The 26224-nt window shown below is 34.9% G+C and overlaps 3 protein-coding genes across 8 annotated transcripts; 1 reads left to right on the top strand and 2 right to left on the bottom strand.

Moving 5' to 3' along the window:
* Positions 1 to 1494: 1494 nt before the first annotated feature.
* On the bottom strand, positions 1495 to 6925 carry LOC112001480 (pentatricopeptide repeat-containing protein At2g30780). The gene is made up of 3 exons (XM_024033634.2): positions 6316 to 6925; positions 4146 to 5387; positions 1495 to 1982 (listed from the first exon to the last, which is right to left on the bottom strand). Exons 1-2 carry the CDS (start codon positions 6745 to 6747, stop codon positions 4263 to 4265), a joined length of 1557 nt encoding a protein of 518 aa, XP_023889402.1. The 5' UTR covers positions 6748 to 6925; the 3' UTR covers positions 1495 to 1982; positions 4146 to 4262.
* Positions 6926 to 10582: 3657 nt separating this feature from the next.
* On the top strand, positions 10583 to 19694 carry LOC112001500 (LEC14B protein). Of its 6 annotated transcripts, XM_024033663.2 has the most exons (12): positions 10583 to 10849; positions 11327 to 11383; positions 12107 to 12167; positions 12256 to 12664; positions 12992 to 13111; positions 14760 to 14837; positions 15766 to 15948; positions 16940 to 17017; positions 17213 to 17388; positions 18257 to 18418; positions 18687 to 18747; positions 19192 to 19694. In XM_024033663.2, the coding sequence occupies exons 4-12, from the start codon at positions 12272 to 12274 to the stop codon at positions 19378 to 19380; spliced, it is 1440 nt and encodes a 479-aa protein (XP_023889431.1). In that variant the 5' UTR covers positions 10583 to 10849; positions 11327 to 11383; positions 12107 to 12167; positions 12256 to 12271; the 3' UTR covers positions 19381 to 19694. The 6 variants fall into 6 exon arrangements, with proteins under 6 accessions (XP_023889431.1, XP_023889430.1, XP_023889432.1 ...); XM_024033662.2 differs by lacking the exon at positions 11327 to 11383; XM_024033660.2 differs by having other exon boundaries at positions 10584 to 10849; positions 12107 to 12664.
* A 4027-nt stretch (positions 19695 to 23721) lies between these two features.
* LOC112001573 (receptor-like protein 31) lies at positions 23722 to 26224 on the bottom strand. The gene has a single exon (XM_024033753.2). It carries the CDS (start codon positions 25770 to 25772, stop codon positions 24573 to 24575), a length of 1200 nt encoding a protein of 399 aa, XP_023889521.1. The 5' UTR covers positions 25773 to 26224; the 3' UTR covers positions 23722 to 24572.

Raw genomic sequence — 26224 nt, 5'->3', positions numbered from 1 at the left:
GTAAATGACAAGGATTTGTAGGAAAAAGTGAGTGTGGAACAATACGTAGACACAAGTACAGATGTTTCCCCATGTTTCTGAATCATTCCTGTACAAACTCATTTGCTCTTTAATCTGCCCCCAGGCTCCTCCAGCATGTGTAGCAGTCTTGTTCAGTTGTTTTCCCTGGGTGTCACATGGGTTACAAAAATGGGGGTTTTACCAAGAAATGTTTTCCCTTAGTAGGGAACCAGAGTAATGGTAATTATGATTTATTCACACTTGGCCAGACCGCATTTCATGAATCTGGATTTATTAGTTATTCCAAATCTCAAACTAAATACTCTAGATCCACTTGTATATACCCCCATCAAGATTCCAATAATGGCAGGAAATTATAAAATAATATATGGGTGTGGTATTTTATTTGTTTTTTTTTTTTTTTTGTTAAGTTTTGGAAGAGAGATTCAAATCCAAATTCATTTTTATTGGAGAATCAGATAGCAGTCTCATTGAATTATAAAACTCTTACCATGTGTTGGATTAAAAATCAAGTAATACCGTTGAATTACAAAATTCTTTAACATATGTTTTATTGAGAATCTAATAGTACTACTAAATTACAAAACTCTTAATATGTGTTTTATTATTAAAGAATGACATAGATGAAAGCACATCTAATATAATTTTTTGTTATATGCAGTAGCCAAGAACTGAGAACTGGGGCCCAAAAAGAAAATGCTAATTTACAAGTACAGAAATGCACGTAAACATAACATTCCAGAATAACCCAACTCAATTTTCTCCTAGTCCTTGAATGAAGATTGTCACTTGCCCCAACAAATTGGGTAGGTCACCCGATTAGCCTGGCTACTTTGTGATCCTCCGATCCATTCAATCACTTCAATGAAATGTCTTAGAAACCAATTCTGATGGAAACTCATTATCCTGTGAATAGCAATAGATCCAACTTATTCATAGCGCAGCCGACCTTATTATCAATCTTATACTTTACACATGAATTGAATAATGCAGGTTATGTTAAATTTAGACCATTTTTCACTTGCAAAAGAAATCAAAATAAGAACCTTAGAAGAAAAATTATGCAATACAACACCAGCAAATAGGTTTTGAATCTTGATATCAACATCTTTATTGTGGTGAATGGTAATCTCATCCACAAACCAAAGACTTCTGGCACAGGAATAAAGTCATCAATGTTTTTAAGATGCATTGATGGATTACCCATACTGCATTAAGAAAAATAACCATCATTAGCAACTAGGTAACAAAGTATTGAGCTGCTTTTGTTCACAGAAAAACAGGGTAGCAGTATAAGCCCTCCAATGGTAAGCAAAAAGGCAATAGAGGACATTTAGAAAAATAATATTATTTTATTTTCCCATACTCAAAGACATCTTACAAGTTACAACTTCTATTGAAATCCCAAACTCAAAAGACACATTACAACTTCTATTGAAAATCCGCAAAACGGACATGTATTGAGGAAAGCACTTTGCACACCAATGGACCATAGATGGATTTTATTCGAATTTTTATTTTTTTAGAAAAATGTTAAATTTTCAATTGGTATTACAAGAAGATTGAATTCATACTGTCTGAGATACTTTACACTGCAAAATCCAAAAATCAGCCTTGAGGTTAAAGGCCATTGATTGAGAGGCTAAATCCTATCTTCCAAATATTGGTCTTGCTCTTGTTTCAAGTATAATGAGTCATTTGACACATCTTCAGCATACCACTTGCAGAATTATACAAGAAATTTTTACACTCCCTGAATATAAGATCAATAGTCTCTCTTCTCTGTCCTGGTAGTATTCTACAAAGTCAGTTAATTAAGTCACATTGCAAGCAGTGAGCTGGGAATTTGTGCAGAAAAACACACTATCTTTCGTGTATTGGAGGGAATTGATTTCAATATTAGTAAGCATTCAGCACTTTGGTGGCCTTGGTCCATTAAACACTGTACTTTTCAGCAGTTTCTGCAAATCATATGCAGTTGATTAACACAGGTGCAAGTAAAAAATATTTACAAGAGTAATTGAAAATTTCCTCATATGGTTTCAAGAATGAAAAATTAAATGCCATCACATAGAGAAACTACATGCATATTCAGAACTTTTTACAGCCAGTGTAATCTTATTTAATCATTTTCATAAATAAAAACAGGGCCAACATAATCATGTGCTCCAGGAACTTGAATGAATTTCACAACTTCTAGAGATAGTTAAAGCTAATCTGAACCTGATGAGACTCTGGCAACAGCAAAGAACATGAATTTTGAGTTCAGATACTTCATACCAGAATTTTCTGACATCGAAGCTTAAAAGTAGAACCTTTCAAGCACTCAGAGCTTTCTGAAAACTACAAAACAATCCATAGAACATGAGTGCCACCAAGGTCACCCAATTATCAGATACACTAATGTCCATGACAGAGACATCTAAAACATAATTTTTATAAATTCCAAAAGAGCGAATATGTTTTCACAGTGAGAATATAAAAAGGAGTCGATCTGTCAATGGCATTGTCTTAGACATCACACAAGACTGTCAATGTTTTAACACGGTTAAAACCATGCTCAGAATTGATCTCTAATCACATTTGATTCTATCAGTATGGATAGCCTCTGGCCATCCCACCACTATTGCTCTTGATACATTTCTCTAGACCACAAGAAATTGCTTCATAGTGGTGGTCTGAACCATCTCATATACTTCTGAAATCAGCTTGAAACATGTGAGACTCAGATTGTTTCCCTTGACAATAATATGATGCTGCCAATGATTGTTATCTGTTGTCATTTCAATTAAAAAAGTCATAATTTAATACTCCTATGTCCTAACATTGGTTGGGATGGCACCCACTTAGCACATTGTATCTCAAAGTATTGAGCTTTGTTTATTATTCACTTCAAATTTCTTTTTCACAAGTGTTATTCGTCTCAAAATGTTATTACATGCCAGCCTCATTACAATCTCTAAAGATGTGAAAGGGAGGAAGATAATTCTCTGCATCCAGATAGGAAACAAAAAGCCTCAATGCTTATTCCATCCAACCTCAGAACAATCTCTCAAGATGTGAAAGGGAGGAAGATAATTCTCTGAATCCAGATAGGAAACAAAAAGCATCAATGCTTATTCCATACAAGACTAAGATGACTCATAGATGACCTACCTCTCTCTCTCTCTCTCTCAAGTGCTTTATATTATTTTTCCTCTCTAAATAATGAAATAATTCATTGTTACGGTTTTATCCCTGAAACTCTCATCTACAATTCTCCTATTGGCTTTAATTTGCAAGATGGCCAAGACACTGAAGCTTACCAAGGCTTCTGTGCATCAACATTCTAACTTCTCCATCGATACTTTTCCTACACGGCTACACTACAAAATTGAAGATTCCTCCTTTTCTCTATGATTATTAAACTATGCAAATAGAGCAAGTTTCGCGACCTAGCAAGTATTAACTGTCCTAACCAAAGCATCATTGCAAACAATCTCCAGCATCGGCTATCCTTTCAAGAATCAGGATCAACCTAGTTAAGGTTGGCAATTTGGCATCAATTTGCAAGTTGGTCATCCAGCTCTACACTTTAAGGAATCATACTTCTTTTCATAAAGCCAATCCCAGTTAATTGAGGTCCTAAATCCAGTTCTAATAAAAGATTGCAATTCATGAAGGGGCATAGCATTGGATTTTTTTAACATAGGTTTCGAATGGAAATTATTAAAATAAAACAGTACACAATTGTTTAATTATAAGTGCATCAATACGGAAACATACTTATTATGTAATGGAAAAAAAGCTTCAGAGAATACATACTTCCTACAAAAGACCAAAGAGATATATAAAAATGGGCACCTTCCATCATTTTAAGCATCAATGGTCAACACAACAGCCAGGCATAATTAGTTAAACTAGAAGGACCAGAGTGACTTGTCATAAAATATTTTAAAAAATAAACAATGGGGTTTTCAACAATCATTGCACATCGTAATAGGCAATGGTAAGCAACGTCAATAACTGATCATCATGGGTTTTGAACTACTGAGGACCTGAAAATAAAAAGGTCCCCCGGAGGGGGGGGGGGGGGGGGAACAGATAAGATTTTTCATGAAAATTATGAGACAAGATGTGTGTACCTTTCAATTATTTGAAACTCCAATCCTGTCAAACAGATGCAGTGAACTTCTCACAATAATTAGCTGACTGCTGTTTGCAAATTCTGCCATCCAATATGCTGTTAATGAAAGGGTAAATTATGATGGTAATGCATCCAAAGGAATTCCATACCCATGCTTACACATCAATCCAAATACTTGCTCAACCTTGTGCCTTTGACCACACGTAGAGTACGCCTTATACATTATCCAAAATGTCTTTTTTGTGCGATCCAAGTTAAAGTTCTCCATCTCATCTAGGACGCTCTCCATTTCATGCAAGCGCCTCTGTGACGCATACATGACCATCTTACAGTGATACAGGGACCGGCAGATTCTCCACCCAGCACATTCTGCACGCCTCACAAAGTTAGCAAGCTTGTCCACTGCCTTGCACCGGAAATAACTTGCAATTATGGACCGCATCACACTCACTGAAATAACAGAGGTGTTGTGCTCAAATGCATCATTTATTGAGTTCTCCATCTTTTCTAACCAATCCTCTTGAGCAAAAACCCTAATCAACATCACATTCAACCATGGTCTATAATCCTTCTCTGGAATATGCTTCATTAGTGCCTCAATCTTTTTAACTCTATCTGTTGCAGAACTCCTACAATATGCACATATCATGGATCTGATCAATGGAATTTCCTTATCATTAACATGGTGCTTTACCAATTCATACATCTCCTCCATTTTTTCTAAATTACCTGAATGTGCATATCCCCGAAGCATTAGCAAGAAGGTGTTAATGTCAGGCCTAACAGGGCCTGTATTCATCATCTGATAAGTATTTTCCATACTATCCCACATCCAAGCTGTGACATATCCAGCAATTAAATTGTTGTATGTGCTTATATTAGGGGAGAGATTCAAATCATTTATCTCCCGAAAAGCTGTTTCCATGTGATCAACTAGCATCAAGCGACCAAAAACAGAAATAAGAATGTTATATGTTACAACTGTAGGACTACAAATTGCTTCCTTCTTCAGGTCCTGAAACAATGACTGGCATTTATCACCCAGACCATTGCACATATAAGCACCCATCAGTGCATTATAAGTAGATATTGTCCTGATTCGCTTGTTAGCAGCCTCAGTAAACAGCTCCACTGCAAGATCAACATTCTTAATTCTACCAGCAATTGTAATGCCCTTGGAATACTCCTCAGGTGTCATAAGAATGCCATACTCTGCCTGTTTTCTCCTCCAATTGAAAACCTGAATGTCAATAGACAACACCATCTAAGACATGTTAAATAGGATTAAAGATCATTTGCCCCCAACAATTTGCATATCTAGTTGTTTGTTATAATTTTTATACACTCTAACATAGTAAGAGGCAGTCAGACATCCCAAGAAAACCGAAGCAGTGCATTCTGTCTAAGATAGATGCAATTCAAAACCGTTCACTAAGAGAAGACCCTAACAACAGACTCCAACTGCCATAAATCAATAGCCAAAACTTTTGTTGTACTTACATTGCACAGAATTTTATAACATTTAGCGCATAAAGAATCTATATCACCACAAAGGCACAAACTCCACACCCAAAAAAGAAAGGCTCATTCATCAAAATCTCAACACGTCCATGTTCCACTCCTCTTTCCAAGAAACAAAAGTAAACCTATACATCCTACAAAAAGCACCCCCAAAAAAAAACAATATTTCCATGAATTTCCAAATAAATCATAAGCTCCATAATTACTCACCACAACTCTCTTTCTCTATTTTTTATAAAGCACCAATCAAGAAGTAAAACAACCAGTAACCCAAATAACTCCCACTTCAACCATAACCAAATTCCATTCAATAAAAACAAAATGCAATACAGTTTTATCATATAACACACACAAATCAACATTTTTTTAGCACCAATCAACAAGTGAAACAACCAATAACCCGCATAAATCCCACATCAAACTAAACCAAATGCCATTAAATAAGCAGAAATGCAATACACTTTTATCATTAAAAACACACAAATCCACTTTTTTTTTTCCTTTTTTAAATGCAACAACCAACAAGGGAAACAACCAATGACCCAAATAAATCCCACATCAAACATCTAATAAAAACAAAATGCAATTCAACTTTATCATAAAAACGCACGCACACACACTAAAACATGTAAAAATGGGAAAAACACCTCTAGTGCTAAGTGAGGCCATGAACTGAGCTGCTTCAAAAGCTCAATAAAAGCGGACCCATCCGAATAGCTCCGAATCAAAGACGCCCCTTTCTCCTCCAAAACCCTAAAAACATAATCCTCGGAATCCTCGAAACTCAGAACCAGCTCCTCCTTCAACCTCGTCACCTTGTTCCTCAGATCCTCTTTAGCCGGCGAATCGGAAGGTGCAAGCTTGTCGACGAACAAGCTGAGAATGTTGGTCGGAAAGGTGGATTTGCTGGAATGGTGGGGATTGAGGTCGCGAGAGGCGAAGCCGTAATTAGGGGACTTGGTGAGGGTAAAGTTGAAAGGAGAGGAGGAAGAAGAAGAAGAAGCTAGGGTTTTGGGTTTAGTGAAACAAAAAAACTCGGCTTGGGCCGCCGCGTCTGTGATTTTCCAGACCCGCTTCATAGTCTTCTTCTTGTGGTGTTGATTCTTCTAACGGGCATTTTAGGGTTTAGAGAGGGTTTACGCAGAGACTGAGACTTTGACTCTTTGAGAGAGAGAGACGGCTGTGATTGATTGTGAATCAGTGGCTGAGGATTTGGTTGTGTTTGGGTGCAGTGATAAACACAACTGGATTAATTTTTTGCTGAAAGATTAATTATTATTTTATTTAATTATAACCTTCCTACTAATCTCGCATTTGTGTGAGATAGATATAGTAGGATACTAGGATCTTATCCTCTTTATTTATTTATTTATTTATTTTTTTTTGCTTTGCTTATCCTTTTTATTTTCAAAATTTGTCAATCTCGTCCATTTTTCATATTCTATTTTATATAAATTTATGGTTGTATACTATAGTTTGACATGTTATTTAAAATTTTAAGTAATGTGATATTGTTTATATTGTTAGATTCAACAAATTATGTTACCAACAAGAAAAAAAAAAAAAAAAAAAAAGATTCAATAAATTAAATCTAAAAAAGTGATACAGCAAATTTGATAGTTTTTAAAATGATACGTGTGATAGGATCTTTATTTTGCAAACTATAGTCTATTTTTATGACAAATTAGTTATTATTATCCGACTAAGATACAAATGAATTCCTTTTTTAGTGTGGTGGGATTAGACTTCAATTTCCCATTTCCTTATTTGAGTATAAAAACATTTTGATTTTTTTTTTTTATAAATGATTTAAGGCGAAAATATACTTTTGGTTTTTACATTTTGGACCGATTCTCATTTTGGTCCAAATATTGATTTCATTCCTAAAGTAATCCCTAAAAAAAGAAAATCAATTTTATTTTGATTCCTACCGTCAACGCACTGACAGAAATCTCCTACATGGCAAACAGAACACCCTACTAGCTAATGTGGCACTAATATGGCGATTAAAATATTATTAAAAAAATATTATTTGGCATTTTTATATGCCACGTTAGCATTTTAATTTTTTAATTTTTTAAAAAGCCATGTCAGAAAATTGAAACCAAAAAAGAAAAAAAAATTTAAAAAAAAAACTTAAATCTAATTAAAAAACAGTTTCAAAAATAAAAAATCTAACTAAAAAACAAACCTTTAATTTCTTAATTTTAATTTAAACTAAAAATACAAATTTGATTTAAACTGAAAATTTAATTTCTCAATTCTCATATTTTCGTGCATTTTATTTGTTCTTAACCAAACACAAAATTAAGCTGGAGCTTCCCAAATCTCAGATCAAATCAATTTCTCTTCTCCTCTCTCTCTCTCTCTCTCTGAGCTATTCCACAGACCAACTGTGGTTTTTCTCTGAACCTTTATCTTCATGATCTCACTCTCTCTAATTCATCGTGCTGAATCAGTTTCTCCAACTCTCTCTCAGCGTCCTTCTTCGCTCCACTGCTCCAATCACTAGAGGTCTAATCCTGTTACCTCAGGATCAGTGTCACTGTGCGCAGAGCTCTGTCGGCGAATCGAGGCATGTAGGTCATAGATCGGTTGGTATTGGTCGTGATCTCTTTGACCTGGGTTTGTTTTCCCATGCAGGTGTTGGTTTGTTTTAAATTTCTGGATTTTTTTTTTTTTAAAAAAAATTTTTTATGTGGCTTTGATGATTTTTATGGGTTTATGGGTTTGATTTGTTGGAGGTTTGGATGGAAAATGGGAACATCGTCAGTGGTGGCCACAGCATGTATAAAGAAGAGAATCCATTAATCATGAGTGGGTATCTGGGTTTGTTTGAGACTTGTGTGACTAAGTTTGTTCAGATTTGGGTATCCTTGCTCTTGTTCTGGGTTTGTTTGTGTTTTTGTTTTTTTGGAGAGAACGTGGAGTTGTTTGTTTTTATGGGTTTTTTATGTGTTTGTTTTCGAAGAAAAATTATGGGTTTATAGGTTTGCTAGAGATTGAATTGGTTACTGGGTGTATGGGTTTATTTCTTTGATTTATTTATGGTTTGGTTTGGTTTGGTTTCTTGGATTTATTTCTTCTTTTTTGGATTTGATGGAGTAGATTTGGTTGTTGGATTAGGATTTGGGGTTTGCTGGAGATTGGTTTATTTAATGGATTTAGGAAGAACTCGAAGAACAACTTTAGGTCTTACGAAAAAAATACTGAAAGTAAAAAAAAAAAAAAAGTTTTTTTTTAAAGTTATTTTCTTTTTTGGTTTAAATTTTCTGGCATGGCTTTTAAATTTTTTTTTAAAATAATATTTTAATTGCTACATCAACGCCATGCCAACTAGGAGGGTGTTCCGTTTGCCATGTAGGAGAATTCCGTTAGTGGGCTGATGGCAGGGATCAAAATAAAATTGATTTTCTTTTTTTTTAGGGATTACATTAGGAACGAAATCAATTTTTGGACTAAAATGGGAATTGGCCTAAAATGTAGGGACCAAAAGTGTATTTTTGCCATGATTTAATAGTTACAAGAGAAATTTGAACTGTTGATGTCACGAATATATTAAAAAGTAGCAATCAGTTGAGGTACAAAAACTCTTGGCTCTATTGAATTAAGTATAACCTTCCCATTTTTTTATTTTTTTAGCTATAATACAGGAGATTTAAATATTGGATATTTTCGTTGAAAATATTAAAAAGTCCTAACTAGTTGATTAATAAGGCTATTGGGGAGTATAATGGTATAAACTATTATTTGTTCCCAAAAAAAAAAAAGTATAAACTATTATAATTATATGATTTTTGGAATTGTCAAAATATTTTGTTTTTAAGATTATAGTGAGATCTATATTTAAACCGTGGAATTGGTGGAATCGCATAAACTTGTGAGAAATTGGACTAATTAAAGGAGGTAGATCTATTTTTTAGGTTCAATTCGGTTCATGAATGAGATTAGGACGTCTAGTTAAATCCTTATTGGGTGATGGTGTATTACTTGGCCTACAACGATTTTGACAACTTCAATCTCATCTTGACACCAGTTTTGGACTTTGGTGATTTTTGGGTAAATTTCTATTAAACACCTCTTTTTTTTTTTTTCTTTTTCTTTTAATAATTTATTTATGATGCTTGAGTTGTTAAGTGTGGAACTTTTCTTCTATTTATTTATTTTACTCCGATGATTGTTACATATTTCATAACTTCAATAATACTAATTTCAACTCGCTTATAGTTTTAACTCACTTCTAGTTAGTTCAATTGTTACATATTTCATTGTAAATTGAAATTCTATTGTTTTTATCCACAAAAAAAAAAAAAAAAAAAGTTAACTCTAGAGTGTCAATTGTTTTGATTATTTAGAGTGGAGGGTTATTTTTTAAAAATTGGGTATCACAAATTTTAAAACAATAATATCACCACCAACAAATTGTTCTGCACTTCAATCATTAATTATGTAATATTACCAATTTTTCATTTGAATAACTCTTGGGATATAATTTTTACTATAATTTTGTTCACGGTTTGTTGAAGTGGACGATTGACCACTTTTAACAAATTATAGAAAAATTGTGTTCTAAGATTTTTTTTTTTTTTACTTCCCCTTTTATTGCACTTGTTTTTCATTTACTAAAAATAAAATCCTTTCATCAATCTCAAACATAAAAAATAAATAAAAAAATATTGTTCTGACAAGGACTTTAGCCTAAGTCCAACACTTTTTTATGCACTAAACCCGTTGTAACAGTGAACCGTGACAAAAAATAAATGACCATCATTGATTTTGGTCATATTGTATTTGTACCCAATTTACTAGTATTTACAAAAGATCCCAAAAGTGGCAACGTGTACGTCAGAGAACGCCCAGTTTGTATGCACCATGCAATCCTCTACTTGCACCAGATCCGACCACTAACTCTTACGTGAGACACGACACGACACGACTCGAATTCTCAGCTCAACACTGAAACCCAAACCAAGCCAAAGACAAAAAAGACTCCATCCTTGTACCACTCCAATCCAAAAATGAAAAAACACATTCAACAACCTTTTTAGTTTCGTAGAAAGTAGAAACCAAAATATTTATTTATATATATATATATATATAAACATTATCCAACTTTTTCTTTATAAGGTATATTACCTCAAATCCACACACGATTCTTCCCGTCAGACCCAAAGCCTACAGGTCAGATTTCCATAATTGTTGCATTTTTTTGCTGACCCAGAAATGAAAAAAAGAACTTTTGTTTCGATTTATTTATTTTTTGTCATTTTTGTTTTATTGTTGATCATTATGGGGTTTCTGCTTTAATTTCCAGGGATCTGTTTTGTTAAATACTTTTGTCATAGTTCATTATGCATCATACTTTAAGAGCCCAAAGAAAGATTGGGTTTTGTGGTGGTTTGTGGATGTTGGGTATTGGAAATGGTTTCACTTTGCAGTGACTGAGCTGAATATGGTGGTTGCATATGCAGTAAAGTTTGACTCTTTCAATCTTTTTCTGTTGAGAAATTGTTTAATTTAGTGGTGGGATAGAAAGATTGTGGGTTTTACATGAATTAGAAGTTGGAAATTATATTATGGTTCTGGAAAATTTCATGTGGAAAAAAATTTTTCCCTTTTCTTTTTGGTAAGACCCAATTTGTTGGAATTACATTTCAGGGGGAAAAAAAATTTGTTGGGATCAAAGCTTATTTGGGCTGGCTTTCTTATTTTGTGGTAAGTAGAAAGAAATATGACAAGTTAGAGTTAGTTTCTGGTGTAGATTGGTGTGTGTGTGTGTGTATATATATATAGTTTTTTTTTTTTTTTTTCTTTTGCCTCCTAGGTATGAGGATAAATTGCTTAGCCCGTCAGGGTAAAAAGTTCTTAGATTACCCGATAACTGGTTATGGCGGGTGGAGTCAGTTGCCCATAAGAGTTTGATCAATAGTGAGAATTGTTGTACAATATATTTTGCGACGTGCAACTAATCTGAGTGAAGTTCTCTTATGTCATAAAAAAAATAGATATATATATATATAGTTTTTTTTTTTTTCTCTGGGAAGTAAATGATAGAAGTTCTCTTATGTCATAAAAAAAATAGATATATATATATATAGTTTTTTTTTTTTTCTCTGGGAAGTAAATGATCTGATGTGATAAGATTTTGTTAAAAACTTGATGGTGCTATATGATAAATTAGATGGAGATTTTGAACTCAAAACATAGAATGAATAGAGTTTGAAGAACTGAGATCAAAAGAAAGCTGGTGGAATGATCCTTGAATAGACTGAAGAAAAGTGTAAAACTTATAATGGGATATTGAAATTTTGATGTAGTCCAAAATAACCAAACAGATTTCACTCAATGAATATTGGGATTGATTATTATCTTTTCCTTATACTACATGTACATGAAAAGTAGGAGATGATTGATTAATAGAATGTCTCTTGTTTGTAGGTTTGGAGTCTAAAAGTGAAACATTTTTTTTCCTTGGCTGGACTGACATTGTATGGGGGTGGTATGAAGCTGCAACAGTATTATATATGTTTCTGCACAACAAATTGTTGGCAGTGGTCTTAAACTAAAATGTATGTTACACACAACAGGGCTGCAATAGATGAAATGGGTTATGCAATGAGTAGGCTGGAGATAGAACCAGACCATTGTGACGGCATGGAGGTTGTCCATGGAGTCAGTGACAGTCAAAGATCCAACAAGCCATTGAATTATTTAGACAATGAAATTGCCCAGCTTACAAAGTTAAAATCAGGACCCCATCAAATGCTGAGCCAAATTGCACCTGGAAGGCGGGGGTTACCTGTTTCTACAGTGAAAATGTTGGCTGGTCGAGAATGTAATTTTTCAGGAAGGGGGAGGTTCTCATCAGCAGATTGTTGTCATGTTCTTAGTAGATATCTTCCGGTAAATGGTCCCTGGCTTATTGATGAAATGAACAGCCGAGCCTATGTCTCGCAGTTTTCTGCCGATGGTTCTCTTTTTGTTGCTGGATTTCAGGTAGATAATAGCTGACTTGGAAATAGGGATGTAGAACCCCTTCTCAATAGAAATTCATCTTGTTGCTGATAAAACTGAGTCAAAGAAGAGAAAATGAAAAATCTCATTTTTCTCTAGAGTAATGAAGGGTTGCCTCAAATGAAACATATGTTTTTTACTAGGCATGTTTTAAGTTGTTTTCTTGGTTCAGAACTATTAAAGGTGTGAGCCCTAAAGTTTTTAATTTAATTTTTTCTTTCTTGCGTGTCCTTTGTTGTTAAACAAATCACAGGATAATCATATATGTCATAATTTTCAGTTACAATAGATTTTGATCACCTGTTGCAGGGAAGCCACATTAGAATATACAATGTTGATGAAGGGTGGAAAGTTCAGAAAAATATTCTTGCCAAATGTTTGCGATGGACAATTACTGATACATCTCTTTCTCCAGATCAGCGCCATCTTGTGAGTTCCTATATATATATATATATACACACACTTTATGGCCTGTTTGGATGGAGGGGGAAGGAGGGGGAGTGGAGGGGAGTAGAGTATAGTTGGCTAAAAATAAGCTAATTTTGTGCTAAATCTACTCTACTCTACTTTACTCTACTCCCCCTCAATCCAAACAGATCATTAAACTTAGTTGCATGTAAATGATATTCCCTTGTTCTTATATTTTGCATATAAAATTTTTTGAACTTATCCAAAGCGTGATGTATAAGGAATTTGTTTCTGATAGGAACTATCTTTATTTCTTAACTGACGAGCATGTGGGGTAAAAAAACCATTCTACTTAACCTGTGTACCCTACTAAAACTGGGGTAAAAAAACCATTCTACTTAACATGTGTACCCTACTAAAACTGAGGTCCTCTCGGATACGAAAAAGCAGGGTACTATAAAGGAGAATATCAACCACTGGAAATGAATTTCTAACTGTAAATGAAAATAATGAAACGTATCCATTTTACTTTGTCTTCTATTGGTGATTTTGAGAATGCTTAGTGATATTCTAAATCAGTTATGAGTTTTTAGCCAATAAAATGAAAATGTTGAAGTTATCAAATAAGGCAAATGACTAACCCAAAAAAAAAAAAAATTCAAATAAGGCAAATAGTTACCATAATTAGGTAGATGCCATGAAAGGCTGTGCTTTAATTACATTAGAATGGGGAAAGGGGAAAGGGCGAAGGGAGAAGCCCTGAATCCCTATGTTTTTCATTCTATGACTAGAGGTAGGCAAACTATGCCATTTCAAATCATTATGGTTGAATGAATATTGCATTCCCTATTGGAAGTTTTATCTGTGACTGTCCTAGTGTTTACCTTCATTTAGATTGGAATAGTGGTTGCTTAACTCCTACTCCCCTGCCCTGGCAAACTCACTCAAAAAGTAACTGTGGTTTCATATGATATACAAATGTATTTGGATATTCAGTTCTTTGTCCTGTACCCACTTGGAAGTTACTTAGCAAGAGTGGATGATTTTATATAAAGTAGCATGGTTTGACAAGGACTGCTTTACAAAGATAGAACTAGAACATTCTTTTATCTTCTTTCTAGCTGCTGGAAATCTGTGAGGTAGGAGCAAAGGAAAGATGTATGCTTGCACTTTGCATGGTGTGTTTTATATAAACCTTGAAGATTTCATGTTTTTATTAAGTAAAAGATCTAAGAAACTGGCAAATATTCTTTAATGTTTGAAATGTCTCTGACAATACAGTGAGCAAGATTGAAACATGTCCTAACTCAGACTTTCTAGTTGCTCCCTTGCACACCTATACATTGTATATAGTAGTAAAGATAGAAAATTCCTATCAAACTCATCTTGACAAGTGTACTCAAATTGAATGGGACTTCCCAGTTGGTCTGATCTGGCTAGGATGGTCACACGGCTATCTGACAGCCCTCAATTTAATTTGGTTTAAGTCTTGGTTGATTTGAGTGGGAATCTTGTATATTCTTGTTCTTTTCTTGTGTATTTTGTCACTCCATTAATTTCGTTTTATATAAGTTGATTTAAAGGGACACTCTCTCAAGGGCCTGAAGCTTATAATTCGTTTTCTTCACATTGTTGTTTTTGGTTAATATTGGTAATTTTGCTATTGCAGGTTTATGCCAGCATGTCACCTATCGTCCATATTGTTAATGTTGGTTCTGCTGAAACAGAATCTCTGGCAAATGTTACGGTATGAAGTTGTTAGTGTCCACTTATAAACACCCCCAACCCCACCCCCACACCACCCCCCCCAAAAAAAAAAAAAGAAGAAAAAGAAAATGCTAGCTTTTCCATTTCAGTAGGTTTTGCAATTTACTTAATGCATGTATGGAATAAAAGTATAGCATGACAACTCAGTTCTTTTACATCAACTTTCCATGAAACTATTTTCACACTTGCATTGTTGCCTACCCCAATAGCTTGGAAATCTGTATCTGAAAGTAAAGAAAAAAAAAAAATCTTGGCTATTTGGAATCTTGCGGTGAAGCACAAAAAGATTCATAGGGTTAAAGATATTTTAACAATTTAAGTATAAGGGTAGGACATTGAAAATAGGAATGTGTGGATGAAACACATTTGGTTCATGTGCAATGCAAGCTCCATTTGAATATAGAAATCTACTAGGCTGTAAAACCAAATGTTTTCGAGAGCAACCCACATGTGCAGGCACTATTGGGAATGCCACTGTGGCTATCTAATAGGGAATAAAACAATGTTTTGGATCACTGCATGCTTTGTTTGACACTCTCACTTGGGAATCTCCTGGTCACAAATTTGGAGGACTGTATCATGGACTTTCTTCCGCCTGACTGTTTTATCGCTATCTTTAGATTGCAACCCAAAAAAAAAAAATGATAACTAGGAAAATATAGTTTTTTTGTTGCATGCTCACTATGGCTTGAAAATTTTCCCTGAAAGAACAACCAAAAATTAAAAAAATAAAACTAATAATATGTATTGCAACCCTTTGTGCCAAATGTTGGTCACCCTTTTATGTTTATGATTGTACCCTTCTGGCCAGAAATGATGTTGGTATCTGAATTTTCTTTTGAAAACTGAATTTTTATTCTCTCTCCACTGTATTCTTGCATGACTTTTGGAGCCTATATGTTATACAGGAGATCCATGATGGTTTGGATTTTTCTTCTGCTGGTGATGAGGATCGAGGATACTCTTTCGGAATCTTTTCTGTGAAATTCTCAACTGATGGACGAGAAGTTGTTGCTGGAAGTAGTGATGATTCTATATATGTTTACGATCTTGAAGCAAATAAGCCTTCCCTCCAAATTTCAGCACACTCGGTATCGTTACCATTTGCATAAACACCTCTATTATGTGTTTCTTGATTTGATTTGCAGGTTGTTTGTGTGATTATTGTGTTTCTATCTTTCTCCTCTTGCACGAAAATACAAAGATTATGGCTCTTGATTAAAAACTTTTCTTCATCTCTCTATCTCAATTCTTTAGCACTTCTCACTATTTATTCCTGTATCTAAACTTCATCTGCATGACCTACATTTTACTGCACTGAGTTGCTAAAGAGGTTCTATGCACAGCTTTAAGCCTCACTTGAATAACTGGCCTTTCCAAATAGTGTATTTACTTTGTTATCCTCAAAATACTCTTTAGTGGGTTCGATTGGTGTTGCATGTGTAAAAAAGAGATGGGGAGACTATTGATCATTTACTTATGCACTGCCCTGTTGCTAGAAAATTGTGGAATTTGGTGTTTTCTCTCTTCAGAGTTCTGTGGGCATGATCCCTCGTTGAGTATTTAGTGGGAAAGGAATACTTGCACTTTTGAAGGAAGTGAGGGATTGATTCATGATTTGAAGCTGCTATTCTTCTGGACTTTTTATTTGAGTGGACAAATGCTTTGGGTGTTTTTACTTTTAACTCTTTGGCTGATTTACTCGATAGCTGTAATTTTCTTGCTTTATAATTTTTTTTTTTTTTGTTGGCCCTTAGCACGTTGCCTGTGTGCTCTGGTCCTTTCTGTAACTTTTTTTCTTATTTGATGAAGCAGTAATTACTTATAAAAAAAGAAAATCTAATTCTCTCACCAAGTTTTTATTAGCACAACATGACTTGAATAAAAACAGAAGACTCAGAACTACAGAAAGGTAGTGGTGTGTGTAACCTTCAATAGAGCCATATTGAGTTATCCTAATAGTTTGTGTAAATTAATTTTTTTATTTTTTATTCCCTTTTTGGAAGAACAATTTTATGCAAAATGGCTACTTTGATTGAATGGGACTACAGATTTTTAAAGGTTTTGCATTTTGTGTTGCAGTCTGATGTGAACACTGTATGTTTTGCTGATGAAAGTGGCCATCTCATTTATTCTGGGAGTGATGATACTTACTGTAAGGTAATTTTACATATATGGTATTTGTATTTGGGATTGATTTCTCTTTTCCACTAATCTAAGGGGATGATTACACTTTCTCCCATCAACTACAAAATTTGACCATCTACACTTCACGTTGGCAGCCTCTGGCAAATTGCCCCTGCCTTCTAATATAATATACACATGTAATTTTGAATGATAGATAACTTTATGTAGGTGTGGGACAGACGTTGCTTAAATGCTAGAGATAAGCCAGCAGGGGTCTTGATGGGACACCTAGAAGGCATTACATTTATTGACAGCCGTGGAGATGGTCGTTATTTCATTTCAAATGGTAAAGATCAGGCCATAAAACTATGGGATATCCGGAAAATGTCCTCAGAAGCTACTTGGTATGATCACTTTCTGGCTTCCCATGGTGCCTTTTAATATTTGTCCTTCCTTTATGAAGTAATGATCTTGATCATATGATGGCTTCGTATTGCTTTTGAAAACAGTCTTTTGTTTATGAGGTTGTGATCTCAATCATATTATGGCTTTCTAGGTTTCCTCTTTCTTGTTTGTGATGCAGAAGTTATGGGATATTGAAAAAGAAAAAAGAAAAGAAAAGAGTGATGCAGAGGTTATTTATTTTTTTATATATGGCTTAGGTATGTTGTGAGATTGGAAGGCTCCTCATTTGTATCAGAGGTGAAATAAATTTATGAAATTATTTCAGAAATCAATTTCATAAGTTTTGGCCATTAAAACTTTCACGTTAGTCCATTTATTTGTTAGATCTTCTCTGTTAAATTATTTCCTCTCATTTTTGCAATATGTCATTTATTTGGCATAGTATTTCTATTAAAACAAAGTTTCTTTCCCTTGACTACTAAAATATTGTGCACAATAATGGAGCTAAAAGAAATTGATTAAAGTATAAAGGAAAACAAGTTAGCCAGAGGATCTGAGGTATATAATTAGAGGAGTGTGTGAAGAGATGCATGAATGGGTTGTACAGCCAAACTTTATTTTTATTCACTTCTGGATTGAAGTCAGCATGATTATGGAAAGGTTGAATTTAGATAGAATCTATTATAGTCTACCAAAGGTTTGTTTGCATCAAACTAAGGACTCCCATTATGTCTAAACATAATTTTTCACTTATATAAAAATAATAATAAATAAAATAAATAAAAAGGTCTATAAAGTCTTTTTCTGCTTGAATTCTGCTGTGCTTGTGTACACTTATATAACAAATCTTTTTCTTCTTCATGTCAGCAGTCAAGAAAACTTCAGGACTTATGAATGGGACTATAGATGGATGGACTACCCACCACAGGCAAAAGATGTGAAACACCCGCGTGATCTATCAGTGGCTACATATAGAGGTCATTCGGTCTTGCGTACTCTTATTCGCTGCTACTTCTCCCCAGAATATAGGTAAGCACCAAGCTGTTTATTTGATGATATTATTTTTGGTCAACCTGAATCAATAGAGCTCTCATTCTATGTTGATCTGGTTAATCTACTTTTACTTTGACTTCCCAAGGGGCCCAAGGTTGAATTAAGATGTAGCAAAGTTTTTACTCTTGGTTTCCTGCAAGATTTCTTCTTCTTCTTTGTCGTCATTTTTTTTGGGATTAAATTCCTTTTGTACAGTACTGACGATTGTCCAAAATTTTAACATCAATTTCTTGACATTTTGCAGCACTGGTCAAAAGTACATATACACTGGATCTCACAATTCATGTGTTTATATTTATGATTTGGTACGTAATCAAATACTGCTTTTCTCGTTATCTGCATGCTTTATTTTCTGTTGGTAATTCTGAAATAGAGTTACTCAGATGAGGCTGGGAGGATGAGGGGTTGCAATCCTCTTGACCTTTTTTTATGCCTTGTTTGAAGAGAGATTGAAACTCAACCAGTTGTTGGGACTCATACAATACATTGGTTGGTACTTGTTAGATGTACTCTTATTTGGATGATAAAATCATCAGTGTCTTTTCACATATAAAAAGCTACAATTTATCGTTCAATACACACTATGTTTGCATGATGTCCACAAAATTAAATATGAAAGTAGAAAGTAATCTGAAGATCTCAAATAACTTGCCAAACTGTCATTGTTGTGTCCACATTTGAAGCTGAATGCCAAGCATTTAGCCTTGCACAATTAAATTGATTGACGGTAACTTGATAATTGTTCGTAGGTGAGTGGAGCCCAAGTTGCAACACTCAAGCATCATAAATCACCTGTTAGAGACTGTAGTTGGCACCCTTATTACCCTATGCTTCTTAGCTCATCTTGGGATGGGGATATTGTCAAATGGGAGTTTCCTGGGAGTGGCGAAGCACCAGCACCTGTGATCAAGAAGAGAGTTCGGAGATCTTTTTATTGAAGACCGCTTGTTATTTGTGCAAGATATTTATGATACTGTTTGGTAAATATTTGTATATGGTTCAAGCTACATTTTTCACTATCAAATAAGGTGCAACTGATGAGCAATATGAACTACAAAAAAATTCTCATATTCGCCATGTTAAGTTGTACGTAAAATACCACTACAAGTGTGGATTGCGATCTTCATATTTTGTGTAAAAGTCATGGATGATGGTACTGCATATGTATTAATGCAAATACACAGCCAAATGTGTGCTTTTCTGTATTTTAATAAAAAATGAAATAGAATTCTTTCTAACAAGTTTTGAGAAATGGGTAGCCTATCCCACATCGGTCAAAACATTTGACCATTTTTTTAATCTAATGGCATGTGTTTATATCTATGAGTGGTGTGGCAAGATCACAGCCGTCCAATTGAATCCCATTGTCAGGATGATGGACTGAAGTCACTGGACTCCCATGGAATGGAGGCATGAAAGCTGTGCTCCCTCATTTTATTTTATTTTTTTGGGTCTTTTTGCAAATGGTGGTAAGGTATGATTCAAATCAAATGGTTCTTTTTGCTCCATCATTATGGTTCTTTTTGCTCTGCCTCCGGAGAGGCCCAATTCTTTCGCCCATTCCATTGCAGCCTGTAATGCCCACGGGCCCATCCCCATCCCCATCTCACTTCTCTCTTTTCATTGAGATGGGCTGGTACCTTTGGGCTTTTAATTACTTTTCAAATTTTTTTTTTTTTTTGGAGAGAGAGAGAGAGATTACTTTTCAATTAAAAGTTCAATATTCCAAGGAAGAATCTTGGGATACACACTTCGCCTTTTCTCACAACTTGCACGTGTTCACCAAATAGCAGCGGTTGATTCATGTAAATCATATAATTAAATCACATGTGGGTTCATGTGTAAATCATGTAATTAAATCATAAGTTTACATGTATATAAGTTATGATAAAGTGTGTGATAAAGTTTATAGTCTTAGAAGAATTGTTTTTCAAACCCAGCATTTTGTGTTACACTTTTACTCACAAGCCCCTACTTTTTGTGTTATTAACATCACAACCAATTTCATACCAATTTTCATAACTATTTTATATGGCAAACTGTAATTGGTTGCCTGTTACTTTTATATGGATCGATCACTTTTTTTTTACTACTCATAGTTAACTATACCAGATAATTGTGAAAATGAGTGTAAATTAATTGTGGTCATTTTATTATTATTATTATTATTATTATTTTGTGTTGGTGACTCCAAGGTGCTATGTGAGTGAAGGTGTGAATTTTGGATGGGAAAAAAAGAAAAAAAGAAAGAAAAGAAAGAAAAGAAAACGTTACATGACTAATATTAATATCTCATTATTTGATTCGATGGTAGGGCCACTCCAATAATAACCATAATATTTTCGGTGTACAGAAAAAAGTAAAAAACAAAAACAAAAAAAAAAAAGTTGGAAGAAGGAATTGTATTCCATGGAACACAAATGACCCACAAGCTCTAAATCTAATACTGGTACGAATCAACATAAGAAAAGCTTCAGTCCTTCTATTTTTCCTGGTCTACTACGAATGTTTGAGTGCCCTAGTTATTAAGCAATTATTGATGTAAAACTAAATGCTTTCGCATGCCTAGCTTGTGCTGGATTTGCATTCTAATGAAAACCAAAGTATATTTAAGCAATCATATATGATAAAATAAAAAATAAAAAAATAAATAAAGAAAGAAACTAAGCAATCATGTGCCGCATTCGATACCTTACAAAACAATTCTCATCATAACTCCTCTTTTTCCCTCTCCTTCACCACTCCCCCCCCCCCCCCCTTTTTTTTTAGCCTTTTTTTTTTCTACCTGCTAAAATCTCTATAAAAAAAATTATGATTTTATTTCACTGGAGGCTCAATGTTTAAGGGATAAAGAGGGGTTTAGCCTGAGTAATGTAACCTATAAGCCCAACTCATTAAACTGTCACTAAAATGTTTTGTATTTTCAGGTATTAAATAAAATAGAATATCAAATTGAGTACTAATATTTTTTGGATATATTTTAAGTGAGAATGGTAATTCATACCCTTCAAACTTTGAACGTTTCCGTTGAAGACACTATAAAATATCATTTGACTTAAAAAGATTGTTGGCAGTTGGCACCATGTATTGATCTTAATTGTTCAATTTTCTCCTTCAAGTCCTAGACCATCAACGGTGTAATCCCAAAATTTTGATCCCACAAAATTATTGATTAAAAACACAAGAAGAAAAATCTCTACCATTTGGCTAGTAGTATAGAATATAGATTAGCATCTCTTGTATGGTAATTCAAGGCATTTTTCTTAATATTATCTTTTCTTCCAGAAACAGTGATAATCTTCCCTCAAGGAGATGGGTTTAGTATGTTACCCTTTGGGCAAATTACAGTGCTTATTACACATGGTAGTTTCTTTTTATCAAGCCAAAAGAAGGCTGAATCATTAAAGTCCTAGAAGGCCAAGACCAATCAGGGGCACTCCTTAGGAGTGGTTGGTTCATCAAACATTTAGGAAGGAGAATTTTGTAAATTAGATTTAAGCTGAAATAAATTTTTTTAAATGATTACAAATGGATTCACCATTTTGACTGGCTCAATTGTGTGATAATTATGATGGAAGCTCAGCAACATAGATTAACCGGGGGAGGGGGTGCTTAACATGATGAGGGAACATAAACAATGAGAGGGACCCTACTTCAGGTGATAGTCAAAGATTTTCAAAGAAGCAACACAAATAAATTAACATAATAATCAATGACGATTCCTACTAGGGAAGTAACAACATGGAGTAGTTAAAAGTCCATATTAGGATAACGAGGGAACATAAAAGGGAAGGGCCCTCACTTAAAAAGAAGCTTCAAACAATATCTCAGTGGCTTACTAGTGATTAAATTATTACTCATAATCTTTAAACCCACACTGCCTTTCTGCACAAGCTAATTATGTTTCTCATTTTCATACTCAATTTTCAACCATTATGTATTCTTGCAAACACTTTCGCTATATAATTTGCATGGAATTCATTTTCTTAAATCAGAAACTTAAGTCCTTGATCTGGGAATTAATCTGTTTCCTAGCCAAAGAAACTCTGAGAAATATAAGATTACATAGTTCCCAAAAGCATTATAAAAGACCTAGAATCTTGAAAAAAAAAATTGGGTTTGACCTTCAGTTCCAAAAGAAGTCATCATGGACTCATGGGGAATGCGTTTTTACACCTTTTGGCATGTGCTTAGTTATTTGACCTTTTGCGATTGCTAGTATTTGCTCACTTCTATATGCCACAGGCCCCAAACTCACCAAATAATTATCTAACCCCACCTAATCTCATGTCCTTCTCTCAGGACATAAGAAAGAGATAGATGATCCAAGTTTTTGGCTACACAATATGACCCTTTACCTTGTAAAGGTCGGTCAAAATCTGGAAATATCATTCAGTCTCTTTTGTGATTTAGTTATTTAGCTTTTCTTAGCATATATCAATCTTTTTTAAATTATAAAAAATAAAACTCGTTTTTATATGATCAAGTGGACTATCTAGTTTACAAGCTTACAAGGCACATAAAATAGAAGTGGCATATGAATGTTAGTTCACTCATCTAGCTGGCCTCAATGATGGTATTCATTCACACAAAAGCCGTGCATCAAAAAAGCTGAAAAGCATAGGTCCAGCAATGAAAGTTTCCCCACAAACTTTCTTCAGTTTTTTTTTTTTTTTTAGTTCTTCTCAGGAAAAGAAAGGAAACTCTAGAAACAAACAAAAACAACTTTGGGAGCCCATATGTGATAATTTATATCGAAAGGTGCTATGCCAGCTGCCAGTGCGAGTACAATTTCATTTGGCAATTATAAATCAAGCACAAGCACAAGAGCCTAGCGTATATGCTTGGTTTTGAACTGCAATGAACTGATTTAAGCTTGGTTTTCTGTTAGAAATAGCTAGTTTCATTTAGAAATTATAAATCAAAGCACAAGCACAAGAGCCTAGCTTATATGCTTTGGTTTTAAACTGCAATGAACTGATTTAAGCTTGGTTTTCTGTTAAAAAAAGCTAGTTTTTTTTTTTTTGAATGAATGAATCAGATTCAGATGCTTATATTAATGAAAGGAAAGTGAGTTTGGTTTGATCGTTTTATGAAATTTATTAGCTTATTTGTTTATAGCTTTTTGAAAACTCTTTTTTTCTTCTTAAAACATAACTGCACTTTTATCCAATATGAATAGATCAGTCTAAATCACCAAAATCAGCCCATGCCCTGTACATATTTTTACAAGAAGACACAGTAGCAGGCTGCTAACTCAAAACAAAAAAACACAAACATTCCCAACAGATAAGATTCTTCCTAGAAATTACAAAGAAACGGCTAGCTTACAGTTACAGAAGACAAGTGTTTTACAAATCACTTTGGGCCAAATAAAGGATATGCCCCGTTTACTGTGGGCTACATGAATGCTAAAGGACAATCTGTCATGGTCAGTTCAATAACTAGAATGTGCTAGGCGGAAGCATAATCTGAGCGTAACTTTAATTTAAGCTGCCTCAACCATTGGCTGGTCCCAATTGTAAGATATCATTTAAGTGCTGACAATTCGCATTCAAAGTCAGTAGTGTGAACCATAGCTAGCTCAACAAATTAACTCTTTCTGTAATCAAATCCCCATCTACATCAAACAACCTATTGAATTGATGTCTTAGTTTAAAAAAACAGGTCTTGAAACATAATAAATGCCAACAACATAATATATAATAATACTTTACTTTCTATAAATCAATAACAATAAATAACTCAGTTCAATAGCTTACACTATATAGATTAAAAACTTTCTTTTGTAGAGCAAAACATTTTTTTTTTCTTTTTATCCACAATCTCTCCTTATTCCTAAAACTTTTACCCACTATTCTATATCACAAAAGTAATAAATAAATCAAAAACCCTCCCAAACCCCACAACAAAAATATGATAAAAATCTTATCTTTTTTCTTGTCTTTTCCCATTCTGCCCCTGAGATATAGGCTTGAAATTCCAAGTTTACCCTTTCCACTCATATCACAAAAGTAATAAATAAATCAAAAACCCTCCCAAACCCCACAACAAAAATATGATAAAAATCTTATCTTTTTTCTTATCTTTTCCCATTCTGCCCCTGAGATATAGGCTTGAAATTCCAAGTTTACCCTTTCCACTCGTTACATTGCTCGGTAGGCCTCGTTTTCTGTTTCCCTGACTTCAACGGACACGGTGTCTGTACGGGTGGGACCATACAATTGTACTGCAAACACAACGAACTACTCAAAGGAATCTCAGCCGTTGGATTGATCTGAATCCCAGTTAGATAATTGTGCTGTAAGTACAGTGTCTGTATACTAGCAGCTAGTAACTGGTCCACAAAGCTACCCGGAACCTGACCGGTAAACCGGTTGTTGTTCAGGTAAAGATTCTGTACGGTCGAGAACGTGGGTGGGATTTGACCGGACAGCCTATTGTAGCTCAGATCAACGGTCTGGATTGTTACCTGATCAGCCGGTTGAACCGGGCCGGAAAACTGGTTTCTTTGCAATTGGAGGTTGTTGATTGGGAAGGTGAAGATTCGGCCCGGGATTGGACCGCTGAATTGATTCTTGCTCAGGTCTAGGTAGTTTAGCCGGTTCATCTGAGTTAAGACCCGGTCTACTGGGCCGGTGAACCGGTTCCAGGAGATTGAGAGGTATTGTAGAGAGGGAGGTAGTAAATCCGGTCCGATTGAACCGGAGAGGTCGTTGTGTTTAAGGTCGAGCCGGGTTAGGGTTTGGGAGAGAAACAGAGGGACCGGACCGGTGAACCGGTTGTGGCCGAGGATGACGTTTGTTAATTCCGGTAAGTTTCCGATGGTACGGGGTATCTCTCCGGCGAGCTGGTTGAAGCTGAGATCGAGTGTTCGGAGATTCCGGAGCTCGCCGAGACTCGCCGGAATTTGGCCGGAGAGGTAGTTCCGGCTGATTGCTAGAAACCGGAGGTTCTTCAGTTGAGATAGTGTTTGGGGCAGAGCTCCGAAGATCCGACCCGGAACGACGGAGAGTTCAGCTAAAGAAGAGAGCTTTCCAATTGCAGGATCAATCCGACCCGATAACCCGGGAGAGCCAGCTCTCGGGTCGCCAAGATTGAGAGAGATTACCTTATCGGAATCGCAATAAACTCCGGCGAAGTTGCATGGGTCGGAGGTGAAATCCCATGAAGCAAAGAAATTCGATCCGGGCAAGTCTTCCAAAGCCTTTCGAATCGATTGCAGAGCTAGAAAATCAACTGGGTTTAGAATCGCTAACACTAATAGATTGTGCTGAAAAAAACACAGACCCAGAAGACCCAAAAGCCTGAAGTCTCTTGGGCTGGCCATGGAAGAAGAGATGGGGGAGTGAGTTTGTGATATGGGTTTTGTCAAAGATTGGATTTTTATAGCAGAGTGAGAATGATAATGTGAGTGAAATGAGAATGCTTTTCCGTGAAAGGAACCGACCGGTTTCTCGTGGGAAACGGCGTGAGAAGGTGAGAGCTTTTATTAATGGCGGAACTTTCAGCATCAAAAAGAAAAAAAGAGATAGAGAGAGGGAGAGAGAGAGTGAAAGAGAAAATTGGGTGGCTTGGAAAACAAGCTATACTTGAAAACTTTCAATGACGAAGCTTCTTTTTAGTTGCTCTACTACTTACTACTCTCAACAGCTTTGCTTTTTCATTATTGTGGCTTCTGAGAGAAGACGCAATGAACTGTTATTGCGAGTGTGTGTATTTGGTTTACTCATTACTGTGAAGGAAACACGGTCAGAAATCATTTTTTTATTTTTATTAATT

Source organism: Quercus suber, unplaced genomic scaffold (assembly GCF_002906115.3).
Source record: "Quercus suber isolate HL8 unplaced genomic scaffold, Cork oak 2.0 scaffold_756, whole genome shotgun sequence".
In the NCBI taxonomy this organism is placed as follows: Eukaryota; Viridiplantae; Streptophyta; class Magnoliopsida; order Fagales; family Fagaceae; genus Quercus; species Quercus suber.
This window is presented reverse-complemented; position numbering and strand designations above follow the sequence as displayed.